General features: G+C 35.5%; 1 protein-coding gene across 8 annotated transcripts in view; it reads left to right on the top strand.

Annotated features, from left to right (window-relative positions):
* The window catches only part of GNB4 (G protein subunit beta 4), a 70705-nt gene extending 57014 nt beyond the window's left edge, over window positions 1-13691 (top strand). For all 8 annotated transcript variants that reach the window (XM_060099167.1, XM_060099169.1, XM_060099166.1 and 5 more), the window contains 4 exons: window positions 159-225; window positions 330-531; window positions 5247-5463; window positions 9269-13691. In XM_060099167.1, coding sequence (XP_059955150.1) covers window positions 159-225; window positions 330-531; window positions 5247-5463; window positions 9269-9375 — 593 coding nt within the window. In that variant the 3' untranslated portion in view covers window positions 9376-13691. The remainder of the gene's footprint in view (window positions 1-158; window positions 226-329; window positions 532-5246; window positions 5464-9268) is intronic.
* Window positions 13692-13978: the final 287 nt, after the last annotated feature.

The raw sequence follows: 13978 nt of genomic DNA, 5'->3' as shown, positions 1-13978 counted from the left end.
TGCAGGCAGCATAGAGTTGGAAGTAATTAAAAGTAGAACTATAGATTATACTAACAAACTTGCCCAGGTATTATATTTTTTAAAATATGTATTACTGTTTCATACGGTAATTGAATTAATCAGTGATAACCTAACATTTGTTACTCTCTGTGCTGTAGGCTACTTGTCCTGCTGTCGTTTTTTAGATGACAGCCAAATTGTTACAAGTTCAGGAGATACAACTTGGTAAGTTTATTCCAGAAGATTACTGATTTTGAGGTTGAGGATGGTAGTAGGAACTAATGTAAGAAGAGAGAACAGTCATTAATTATTTCTATCTTTAATTATAGTGCTTTATGGGACATCGAAACTGCCCAGCAGACCACTACATTCACTGGGCATTCTGGAGATGTGATGAGTCTTTCTCTGAGTCCTGACATGAGGACTTTTGTTTCTGGTGCTTGTGATGCCTCTTCAAAATTATGGGATATTCGAGATGGAATGTGTAGACAGTCTTTTACTGGCCATGTGTCGGATATTAATGCTGTCAGTGTAAGTGAAGAGCATTTCTAAGGAAAATTTATTGTGCATATAAAGTGTTGAACTCTATAGTATGATTTTAACAACAGATTCCCTTCAAGGATTCTTATAAATAGTATGCTTTTATAACATTTAACCCCCAAATAACAAGGGTTTAATTTTTTTAAAATGGAAAGGTTTTAATCCATAGGCCTAGGTCCTTATTTGCAGGTAAACAGGAATAAGTTTTTTTTTTCCAGATTTAGAGGGATAGATCATCTTGAGCAAACAAGCAGATCATGAGTATCAACAGTGTGTTCAGAGGAGAACAAAGTCCCATATCTCTGGGGTCAAGGGAACAACCCAAAGAGAGACAGTCAGGAAGACAGAGGCAGCTGTTTAGTATAGAGAGTATACCTTTTGAAGTCAGCAAACTCTGGATCTTAGTTCTGCTGGGAACCAGCTGTGTGAGATCAGGTGGGCTACTTAACCTCTGTGAGCTACACATTCCTCAGTAGGAATAATGCTACCTACATTAAAGAATAATGTGAAGACTAAATGAAACTATAGATTGGATGCTCAATAAATGGTATAAATTATTTATAATCTCCTTCATATTGAAAAAAAAACCCTCAAACAGATATCCACAAATAGATTAAGCCAGACAATAAGTACTTAGTATATACGAGAATGAACTAGTCATATGTCTTTATAAATTAAAACTAAAATGGCATTTTGAATGACAATCAAAATGATTTATCAAACAGTCAGAATTGAGGAGAGGGATATTAAGAGGAGGTGGGATACCACTTGACTTGGGTAAATTGTCCTATGCGGATCAGATGCCAAAATGTATAGATATGACTAGAATTTCCTAAAGTACTGTAATTGCAAGTGTTTATGGGTATAAGATACACTCTAATTTTGCAAGAAGATCTTTTTTGGGAAAAATTGGTTTTTATTTATCATGTGCATATTGAAAGTCAATTTTATATAATCTTTAGAGAATATCAGAGAAAGTAAAGGCTTTGTTACCCCCACCCCCTATTAGGCCAACCTGGTTTGAAGAGTGGAATTTTGGAATAGGCAAAAGCAATCCTCTCCATCTCTCATCCCACCACCTTTATCAAGTTGATGAGCTTCTCTTCTGTTCCTAGTTTGCTACAGATTTATTAGGAATGAGTGTTGAAGTTTATCAAATGTCTTTTCTTCATCTATTGAGATGATCATGTGGTTTTTCTTTTTCAGTCTGTTAAATGGTGAATTTATGTGGATTAATTTTCAAATATTAACCCAACCCTACATTTCCAGGACAAACCTCACTTGGTTATAATGCATAATCCTTTTTAGTTACTAGTGGGTTTGATTTGTTAAAATTTTAAATTTTGCATCCATATTGATAAGTTATTATATGATTTTTCATTTCTTGAAATGTTTTTTTCTGATTTTGAAAGGGTTCCCTTTTCTCCACATCTTCTTCAGCATTTATTGTTTGTAGATTTTTTGATGATGGCCATTCTGACCAGTGTGAGATGATACCTCATTGTAGTTTTGATTTGCATTTCTCTGATAATTAGTGATGTTGAGCCATCTGTATGTCTTCTTTAGAGAAATGTCTATTTAGATCTTCTGCTCATTTTTTGAGTGGGTTGTTGTTTTGATATTGAGCTGCATGAGCTGTTTGTGTGTTTTGGAGATTAATCCCATGTCAGTCGCATCATTTGCAGATATTTTATGCCATTCTGTAGGTTGTCTTTTTGTTTTGTTAATATTTATTTATTTAATTTATTTATTTTCTTTGTTTTTTTGGCTGCGTTGGGTCTTAGTTGAGGCATGCAGGATCTTTCATTGCTGCACAGGCTGTTTGTTGTGGTGCATGGGCTTCTCTCTAGTTGTGGCATGTGGATTTTCTCTCTCTGGTTGTGGCATGTGGGCTCCAGGGCACATGGGCTCTGTAGTTGCGGTACATGGGCTCTCTCCTCGAGGCGCATGAGATCAGTAGTTGTGGTGCGCAGGCTTAGTTGCCCTGCGGCATGTGGAATCTTACTTCCCTGGATTCTTTACCACTGGACCGCCAGGGAAGTCCTTGTCTTTTTGTTTTGTTTATGGTTTCCTTTTCTGTGCAAAAGCTTTTAAATTTTATTAGGTCTCATTTGTTTATTTTTGTTTTTATTTCCATTACTCCAGGAAAGGATCCAAAAAGATATTGCTGCAATTTATGTCAAAGGGTGTTCTGCCTATGTTTTCCTCTAAGAGTTTTACAGTATCCAGTCTTACGCTTAGGTCTTTAATCCATTTTGAGTTTATTTTTGTGTGTGGTGTTAGAGAATGTTCTACTTTCATTCTTTTCCATGTAGCTGTCCAGTTTTCCCAGCACCACTTATTGAAGAGACTGTCTTTTCTCCATTGTATATTCTTGCTTCCTTTGTTGTAGATTAATTGACCATAAGTGTGTGGGTTTATTTCTGGGCTTTCTATCCTGTTCCATTGATCTGTGGATCAATGGAATCAAGTGTGTGTTTGTTTTTGTGCCAGTAACATACTGTTTTGATTACTGTAGCTTTGTAGTATACTCTGAAGTCAGGGAGCCTGATTCCTCCAGCTTTGTTTTTCTTTCTCAAGATTGCTTTGGCTATTCAGGGTCTTTTGTGTTTCCATAGAAATTTAAAAATTTTTTGTTCTGGTTCTGTGAAAAAATGCCATTGCTAGTTTGATAGGGATTGCATTGAATCTGTAGATTGCCTTGGGTAGTATACTCACTTTGACAGTATTGATTCTTCCAATTCAAGAACATGGTATAAGATTTCCTTTTTTATGGCTGAGTAATATTCCATTGTGTGTATGTATATGTGTGTGTATGTGTATATCTCATATCTTCTTTATCCATTCTTCTATCGATGGGCACTGAGGTTGCTTCCAGATCTTGGCTATTCTAAACAATGCTGCATTGAACAGGGTGCATGTATATCTTCTCCAGTTAGTGTTTTTGTTTTCTTGAGGTAAATACACAGAAGTGAAATTGCTGGATCATATGGTAGTTCTATTTTTAATTTTTTGAGGAATCTACATACTGTTTTCCATAGCGGCTACACCAGTTTACATTCCCACCAACAACACATGAGGGATATTTTCTCCACATCCTTGCCAACACTTGTTTTTTGTTGTCTTTTTGATAATAACCATTTTGACAGGTGTGAGGTGCTGTCTTGTTGTGGTTTTTATTTTCATTTCCTTGATGATTAGTGATGTTGAGCATCTTTTCGTGTGTCTATTTGCCATTTGTATGTCTTCTTTGGAAAAATGTCTATTCAGTTCCTCTGCTCATATTTTAATTGGGTTGTTTGTTTCTTTGATATTGACTTTTGTGAATTCTTTGTATGTTTTGGATATATTGTTTGCAAATATCTTCTCCCATTCAGTAGGCTGCCTTTTCCTTTTGTCAGTAGTTTTCTTCACTGTGCAAAAGCTTTTCCTAGTTTGATGTAGTCCCATTTGTTTGTTTTTGCTTTTCCTTGCCTGAGGAGACAGATCCAAAAAAAAATACTACTAAGACCAATGTCAAAGAGTGTACTGCCTGGGAACTCCCCGGTGGTCTGATGGTTAGGACTTTGCACTTTCACTGCTGAGGGAGGCCTGGGTTTTGATCCCTGGTCAGGGAACTAAGATCCCACAAGCTGCGCAACGTGGCCCAAAAAAAAAGAAAAGAAAAAAGCATACTGCCTGTGTTTTCTTCTAGGAGTTTTATGATTTCAGGTCTTACGTGTAAGTATTTAATCCATTTTGAGTTTATTTTTATATATGGTGTGAGAAAGTCATCCAGTTTGATGCTTTTGCATCTAGCTGACCAGTTTTCCTGACACCATTTATTGAAGAGGCTGTCTTTTCCTCATTTTATATTCTTGCCTCCTTTGTTGTTGACTGTGTGTGCATGGGTTTATTTCTGGGCTTTCTATTCTGTTCCATTGATCTATGTGTCTGTTTTAGTGTCAGTAACATACTGTTTTGATTACTATAGCTTTGTAGTAGTTTGAAATCAGGGAGAGTGATACCTCCAAAAAATTGCTTTATACTTTTAAAAACGTAAACAATATTAGAAGGCAAATGACAAACTATAAAATATTTGCCACAAAGAAAACAAATTTATATTCTTCATTTTATTCCTACACATCAGCAGGTACTAACAGAGTAATACAGATGACCAATAGATATATGAAGTGATTTCCTCTTTGTAAAGTGTTGAGTAGTGCCACAGTATCTGAGAAAGGGGATTCACAAACTAATGACGCATAGTTTTCTTTACTACTAGCTTAACTTTATAACCTAGCCTAACTAGATGATTTTTGTTCTCTTTTATAAAATGTTTCCTATTTATTTCTCATAATGAGATTATTGGAACATTTAAGAGTATACATACATATATAAATTCTATAAATAGTAATATTTGATTTAAACATTTTAGTAAGACATATGGAGGACCAGAGCCAGGGTGTTTTGAGAACTTGCTTTGTGCTGAACAGTGGGTTATGGGTACTTTGCATGTTATTTCATTCAGCCCTAACCAACACACTAAATTCTGAAACTAAGACTCAAGTGTTTAAGAATCTTTAGTGCCTAACATCATTCATCTGGTAAGAAACCAAGTTGGAATTTGAATCTAGGTCTGTCTTACCCCAGAGTCTATTATTACACTGCCTCACATAATTTTTGTGTACTTTCATGGAATAAATGTTTGTTGCTTTTCTTTCTAGTTTTTCCCAAATGGATATGCCTTTGCCACTGGCTCTGATGATGCTACTTGCCGACTCTTTGACCTTCGAGCAGACCAAGAGTTATTATTGTATTCTCATGACAATATCATCTGTGGGATCACTTCCGTAGCCTTCTCAAAAAGTGGGCGTCTCCTGTTAGCTGGGTATGATGACTTCAATTGTAACGTATGGGACACACTAAAAGGAGATCGTGCAGGTTAGTAAATAGTACACATTAGGTTTTGATTTTGTCAGGAAATGTGAAAAGGTTCCCATCGATTGTTTCTGGGGCCCCCATGGACACCCTGGGGAATGGCAACATGGCAGTTCTCATTCATGGTCATTGTTGATCTTTGAGTGCAGTTACAGTCCATAAACCATATTTATGTTTCTGTTTTCTGAAGAGTAATATCTGATTCTATATTTTCTTGTTTGGTAAGTTTTGACATAAAGATGAATATATTTGACATAAAGATGCATATAATTTAGTATATAATTTAGTATAATTTAGTATGGTCTTTTCCAAATTACAGTTCTCTTATAACCTGACAGGAAACATGGATCTTCTTTTTGGCTCAGATCTTGTATGGGACAGGACATGGAACCACTGTCTCCCCTTAACCCCATACTCTGTGTTCTCCCCTGCAGCTTCCAGAATATTAGCATCCAGTTGTACTGGGGACTGTCATTAATAACAAATTACACAGAGTGACTTAAAATTTTTTTAGAATCAAAATTATACTCAAGGAATCAAATAGGTCTACATGGCTTGTTACCAAAACACAGCAGTCCTCTGACCCCAGCCCATGTTCTCTGCTCCCAGCGGTAGCTACTTTTAAGTATTTACTTTTATATCTTTAAAGAACATCCTGTATTGATTTTTTTTTTTTTTTTTTTACTTTTAGGCATTATCTGTTGAGGGTTTGGTTTCAACATCCCTCCTCCCACCACAGCTTCCATCTTCCCGTTTTTCCCATGTAGTGAATTTGGTTTAGAACATCAGTCAGTGTTTATTACACAATTATGAATTTTTAAACAGTACTTACTGCCAAGCAGTGAGGTATATGTGGTGACTTCTTTTGCTGTGCTGCTTTTGAATATTCTCTAGGGTCAAATTAATTTTTTGGCGTACATTCTTAGTTTTGATGTACTTCTCACTAATTAATCTTCAAACTTTCTGCAAGTTTTGATATGTTTGGGAGTAGATCCATTTTCATCCCTCATTTGGGGCATTCAGTGGACCTTTTCAACCTGGAAACGTATACCCTGTAGTACTGGGAAGTTTAAGAGGCTTATTTGTTTGCACTTTTTTCTCCATTATCATTCTGTTTTTAGAACTCCCATTATTCATTCATTCATTCATTCATTCATTTATTTATTTTTGGCTGCACTGGGTCTTTGTTACTGCACACAGGCTTTCTCTAGTTGTGGTGAGCGGGGGCTACTCTTCGTTGCGGTGCGCAGGCTTCTCATTGCGGTATCTTTTCTTGTTGTGGAGCACAGGCTCTAGGCATGCGGGCTTCAGTAGTTGCAGCATGCAGGCTCAGTAGTTGTGGCTCACGGGCTCTAGAGTGCAGGCTCAGTAGTTGTGGCGCAAGGGCTTAGTTGCTCTGCGGCATGTGGGATCTTCCCAGACCAGGACTTGAACCTGTGTCCCCTGCATTGGCAGGTGGATTCTTAACCACTGCGCCACCAGGGAAGCCCAGAACTCCCATTATTCTGATGTTGGACTTCTTGGACTTTATTAGTTTCTCTCATATTTTCCATCTGTCTTTTTTTGCTCCATGTTCTGGGAGAAATCCTTGCCTTTTCTTTCCATGAACCTCCTGTTAAGCTTTGGTTTTCCATTTTTGCTACCGTCTTTTTGAGAGTTTTTTTTAGGGCCCCCATTCTTTTTTTCATGAATAAAAGTCTTTTGTGTTTCTGGGGTCATTAATGAAGGCCTTTTTTGAAGTTTTCTTCTGTAAGCATAATCTTTTGTTTTCCAAGTTGCCTTTTCCCCCCCTTCTTTCTTATTTTTTCAGTGTCCTATCTATTATATTTCCTTAAAACTCTGATGATTCTTAGCCTCTTATTTATCCTTAAGAGTGAGGCACTAAAATTGTTTGAAAGCCCTCTGCACATGGTTGGGGTGTACTGACTGTAGGCCTCACTGAACAGTGATCTGGCCAGGCTTTCATTGGGGAACCTCTGATATATCTTATGGCCTTTTTTCCCTTGGGCCAGCTGTCTTCTCTGAGGTGGATTGTTCCACTTTTCTACCTGAAGTAGCAAGCTGACTGACAGTTTGGGGGCTGATTTCTGGGAAGAAGCTGGGGTGCAAGACAATTAGCAAGTAAACTTACTTATTCCCCATTTTCAGCAGTTTCACCAATCTCAACTGTGCCTATTTTCTTCTAGTTGAGACCCTCTTTTACTCTCTCTAGCAAATAAGTCTCTAGTCTTATGTTCTGGTGCAGGATGATAAATCATCTGACTCTGCAGAGTGAAGGAAGAGACCTGGGGAGTCTGTTTCCTGGACACTTTCTAATGCAGCCCCAGTTTACCCCGTCTTTGCCCGTGTCTGGCTCCAGAGGTACCTGCTTCCACTAGTATCTGACCCTTTTGGAGGTTCTGCAGTTTGCTTTTGTTTCTTGGCTTATCAGACCATTTGCTTTGAACTTAGCATTTTGGGGTCCACTAACACACTTACCACCATACAGCTCACAAAATTTTGTTGCCACTGCTTGCTCTCATATCCTTGCTGTCCTTGTGGGTTTATGTCCTTGCCCTTTTAAACACCTATACAGTTGTTGAGGTTTCTGAGGCAGTGGAGGCAATGTCAACATTACCAGGAATAATTTTCTATAACCTCTCTTGAGACTGCAGAAGGGTTAGCATTTTGCAAGTAAATTTTTGGAGATACTCTGTCGTCCAAAGCCAATTACTTTTTTGAGGTATTAGGTATTTTGCTTGGATCAAATGAATTAATATCCATAACAAAATAAAAGCGTGTTTGTTTTCCATATTTTTTTAAACATATGCTTGAGTTTTAGTTTTGCTTTGCTTACAGCTATTTGGTTTCAAGTTGACTCAACTGGATACTTTCACCTTAAAATTGAAATGTGACTCATGAATTGCTAATTCATTCTTCTTTCCAACATGACTTGGAGTATTTAGTCACAATGGTCATTTTTTGTTATTTCAACCCATAATGGTAAATTTGCCTGTTGCCAAACATTGCCATACTGAAGGTACTGCACAGAATATTAATGAGTTAGACAAGATGAACTTCTGTTCCTAAGATTGGGTGAAAATGATATGCTTAATTACATATGGAGATAATGAAAACTCAAACAGTATATTAAAGAAAAAATTCTTTTTGAGAATTTGATATATTCTAATTTTTCTTTTAAATCTTTACTTTTCTCATTTTCCTCCCAAATATTTGGGAATATTTAATTTTATCCTGTGTAGTGGTCAGAAGATCAAATAGGTTAAATATACACAAGAAAACTAAGACTAGATGAGTTTGATGGTTTCAGAAAGTTATGACCAAAACATTCCAGGGTTTGGTGGTTAAAGGAATAAAGTAAATAAATTATGTTGTTATTTTTGGAAGTGGTAGTATAAGTCAGCTTCATTCTTGTGTTTTTGTTGTTCTGGTGGTAAAAATTCATTGAACTTCATTTAAAATTCTGTTTTTGTTGAAAATAGTGTAGCTTATTGGCAAAATTTAGAAGTATTGTGAACTTATTAGAGATGTAAAAGTCTACATGTTGTCGAACAGATGATTTTGAACATAAGCATAATTATAAATAATTTTTCAAAAATGAAAAACACAGTTTGATGCACATGTCAGAAGTTCATGGAATACAAAGAATTTTATTTTACCTACATGCCCAGCTTACCCCTGGCACTCAGTCTCTCAACTCAGGGGAACCTGTTAGCTTTTAAGTACCCTCCCAAATCTTTTATGCATACACTTGTTTAATTCTAAAACTTGCCCATTGCTAACTTTTTACTGAACTTTTGTTTTTCAGGTGTTCTTGCTGGTCATGACAACCGTGTCAGCTGTTTAGGTGTAACTGATGATGGCATGGCTGTGGCAACAGGGTCTTGGGACAGTTTTCTTAGAATCTGGAATTAACAGCACAAATTTTCTGTTCTCCACTGATACCTGGAGAAATCAGTACTACAGCCTATAGCTGTGAAAAAGAATTTACCTTATATTTGCAGGTGAAGATTTTTCTATTAAGATTATTATATACAAAAAGAAGCTTTCAGTAAACTACAAAACAAAAAAAGGTGAAAACAAGGTAAAGGTGCTTGCTGAGATCAGGACCAGTGTATTAATTTGAGGAGTGGAGCTAATTTAACCGTGATGAATTTTTGCTTGTACTGTCTAATTCTTTTTCTTTGTGTAGAACAGAATGTACACATTATAGCAGCCTATCATGTTTGAGAGTATGTGTTTGCATTTTTTAAGAACTACATTTTTAACCTTGTATACCTTAAAAAGTGTCATAGTTTTGAGTTTTGTAGTGGAGGAACCAGGCACAGTAATAGATGGAAGTGATACCATTGATGTGTGTACTGATATTTGAAGCAAGTCTCCTTGTATTCCGACCATTTTGATCTAAAAGAGATCCTGGTTGCTTACTGTTTAAGAATGCTGACAGGCCTAGGTACCACTGAGGGGAGTCCTTGTGAATATCATTAGTTTCTGCAATATCCTCTGCCATCTTATCAACTTAAATTAGTGCTCATGTTTAGTCTTTTGAAGGGGACATAATCTGATGGCCAGGGAATAGAGATCTCACTCTGAAATTTTAGACATACATAAGAAACTCATATTATATTAATTGGTAGATAGCAGTAATCACATGAGAATGGTTCTTGTTATTTTAAAAAGCTGGTTATGATCAAATGACACTTAGGTAGCATTCGAAATAGCTGGGCTTTCCTATTGATTTCATATCCTAGAACTGAGTTTGTAAGGTGCACTCATTTCAGAAGATTGATGAACATTTGGACTGTCCTTGCATCTGAAGGGTTTTTCCCAGTGTTCTCCATCAATGTGTATCTAGGTAGGAAAAATAATGTGATGGCATTGTTTTTCAAAGAAGTATAAAATCTAACCAATCACCAGGTCTGACTAGTTATAATCATTAAGGTTGCTTTATGAATTTGTTCACATAATATAAAATCTGAATTGATGTTAACTCCCCGTGCCTTAAAAAATTAAAAAGCAGACATTCAAGCTTTTTGATCTTCTATAATATTTCCTCCCATTAGCACAAAATATTGGTTTCTAAGTGGTTTTGCTTCAAAGGATACCAAGATCAAAGTGACCCCCACTTTAAAGCCAAAAGAAGATTCTAAGAGCAGTTCTTGAAGGAGTCAGAGGAAAATACTAAGCAATTCCTCTGCTTGTCAGTGATATAATAATGTGTGTATTACTAGAACAGGCCCCCTTGAACTTAAACAGAGATCCTTGCCCCTTGGATTTCTCTTAAAAATAATCTAAATGATTGACAGTAGAAGATTGTTAGTCTTCTTTGATGGTAAAGTCGTGGGGTTTTTCTGATGTAGAAGTGCATTGTGTTTTGTAACAGTAAACTGTGTCTGTCAGTAACTGTTGAGATAGGTCTGTTAACTTTTGATCACCTGTAACCCTAACCTAAATACTCCCAAATTTTACTTGTAAATTTTCATTTTTATATTGTGGATGTGCTAGTAAGTGCATCAACCATAATGAAATCAGTAAATGTTTTAAGATACTAAAAAGAATAAAATGGGAAAAGGAAGATTAAGATATAGGACCAAAAAAACAGACTTGTAGATGGCAGGCATGAATGTATATTTATATACACATTCAAGATTTCTATGAACTTTAGCTGTTAATGTTTGTGGACTATTTATATCACTTCATAAAGAGAAGCTCTTTGAGATAAGGCAAGAATACTTCAAAGGGACATATTCATTTCCAAAAACAGAGAGGGGTGAGGGTGTACCATGTAGTTCAGCAATTTATTCCAAAATCCTCTTCAAGAAAGCACTTCTACCATGTGCAAAATATAGCCTTATATATATAAAAAGAAAGTATCTCCTCTACTTTGAAAGTGGTTCTAGTAACAAGATACTTTAGTCAGAGGCACACAGACTATAAGAAGTCTGTGGTCTTCAAAATATTAATAAAAGTGATTTAATGTTATTAAAGTTTTTGTAGATAGTTAAAAAGCAATTCCCATAATTAAATATGTATTAGGCAACTGAAAATTAACCACTGCTATGGCTATTATTACCGTATTATACATATGACCGAATGGTGACCTCATTACCACATTAACTTACTACGTAAACCTTTGTTTAGTGATATGGGTTCCAGTTGCTAAATATTTGTTTCCTTGCAGTTTGAGTTCATCTGCTCGTCTAATTCTTTTGTGCATAAGAACTTCCTAAAGTCAGTATAATTTGTAGAAGCACAGTACAGTTTGAATCTGTTTTTCAAAACTTAAAAAAAATATGGCCAAAAGTAGTTTTAAGGAATTTTATCAATATTGCAGTTCTGGTGCCTGATTTCTTTTTACCTAAGAAACATTTAAACGTCATGCGCCTCAGTTAGGTGTATTTGTAGAGTCTTTAATCACTTCATAAAGAACAGTTTTTTTTAAGATGTGGCAAGAGTATTTTAAAGGCACATATTCTTTTCTAAAACAAAGTGGAGTGATTGCCATGTGCTTCAGCAAATCATCCCATAAACCTGCTCAAGAAAGCACTTTGTGCTATCAGCAAGAACATCACCTCCACTTTGATGGACAGGCCTCATTTTTGGCAGCTATGCTATCAGAGATTTAGACTAAATATCCAAGATCCCTCCCTAGCTCAGATTTTTATAGTTGAGTCTGTGGTTACAACAGCATATTGAATTCCATCTTCAGAGAGGCAAAGATTTAGGCTTAATATTTCATGAGATACTTAAGTATCAAGAGATACTTAATTCTTCAAGAGAGCCTAGTAAGCAATCTCCTTATTTTAATTTAGACTCAGTTGAACTGATTAATATTGCATGATGATAGTAAACTAGTTTCCTAGACATAACTGAGGTAGCTGCTTCTGGAATATGTTAAGTAATTTTAAAGTTAACATATTGAAAGAGAAATGGATCTTGGCTACTCTAGGTGACAAAGTGAAATTTTTATTGTTGCTAAGACAAAAAATACTGTGCCAATATTATATAATTAACCTTCTCCAACACTTTTGATGTCTTAGATTTAGTAATATTATTAAGACTTTTAAAAATGAAGACATTCAGGGAAATTTATGCTTGATCATTGGTGAATGTCTCAGTTTAAAGTATAACAGTTGAATACTTGCGGCTTACCTGTTGATGTGTTTAAACGTTAATGGAAAGTGATTAAACAATCTCCCAAATGGACCTATGATTTTAGTAATAAAGATGTTCCTTCTAAAATCTTCACAGTGTGAGTCAGACTTAAAAACATTTTTAAATTAAGTACTATGTTCAGTTTCTAATTTCCCTTTTGCCACTGTGGAAAGCAAAATTTTAAAGTGTTTCCTACCTCCTGTTAGAATTTTTAAAACACCCACCAGTCAGACTATCTTGTGAGAAATGGTAGCACAGTGAATAAAATTGGTATTTTAAATTAGGTTAAGTAGAATGTGAAGTACCCTTCATATTTACTAGTTTTTCTCCCATTGTTCATTGTAAGTTGCCTTAAATTCAGTGCTGTATTTAAAAGTATTGGTTATAATAGGTACTCAGTAAAGTGGTCTGTAGTTGAATGTCTAAGCTAGCATTGTTTTAAAAGTAATTTATTAATCAGAATGATGGTACACCTTGTGTTTAGCAAATTTGTTTGCATGTTGATAAAATTTCCTAAGTCTTTTTTCTTAAATCCAATTGATCCTACAAAATAGTTGATTAATGCAGCATATGAAAAAGCTGGTTATATGTTTCAACTGGTGTTAAATGTGCCTGACAAAATCTTACATCATACAGTATTTTTTAATTAATAGAACTTCAGTGATATACTTGGTAGATATTTCAAGCCTTTTCTGTGTCTTACACAATGGTGCTCTATCCTATTGTTTTCTCTTTTCAAAGAAGCATCTGAACACTTGCATTTGCATATTTTTATCCAAAGGCATTCACATCTAAGTGGGTTTTTTAAGTTGATTAAAATGTTTTTCTTCACCTAGAATGGTTTCTACAACAGCTGTGGCCAACTGAATCTGAATATCAGTAGTTTGTGGGAAAGGTGAATGTATTAGATTAAAGCTCTTAGAAAAAAGCTTTAAACCAAACTATGGACTTGTATCATGATTTAACAGTATTCTTGAATCCTTCTTGCAGTAATTCGTTCCTTTAGTTGTACAGTAGCTCTGTGAAATAATGTTGCTGTGAATTGATACTGTAATCAATAAAGTGCTTTTAACAGATTTCATGTAGCATGTTTTGATTTTTAGTAGAATTACTTTTAAGTCCCAGAACTAAACTCCAAGCCCAATAATTCATGTTCAGTTCTAATTCCTTTATCTAAACATTGGTAATTATTTTCTTCATGAAAAATCAATGGGCTGCTGGAAGCAAGGAAGAGATTGGAGTGCCACTGACCTATTCTGTAGTACTGTGAATGTTAGCCTACTGTTAAAAGGCCACAGATTTTCATCAAAAAGCAAAATTGTCATTATTTCCCTTAAAGCTCCCTTAGGAACAAGATGAGCCG

Source organism: Mesoplodon densirostris, chromosome 5 (genome assembly GCF_025265405.1).
Source record: "Mesoplodon densirostris isolate mMesDen1 chromosome 5, mMesDen1 primary haplotype, whole genome shotgun sequence".
Lineage (NCBI taxonomy): Eukaryota > Metazoa > Chordata > Mammalia > Artiodactyla > Ziphiidae > Mesoplodon > Mesoplodon densirostris.
Note: the sequence above shows the minus strand (reverse complement) of the source record. Positions and strands in the feature narration are given on the sequence as shown.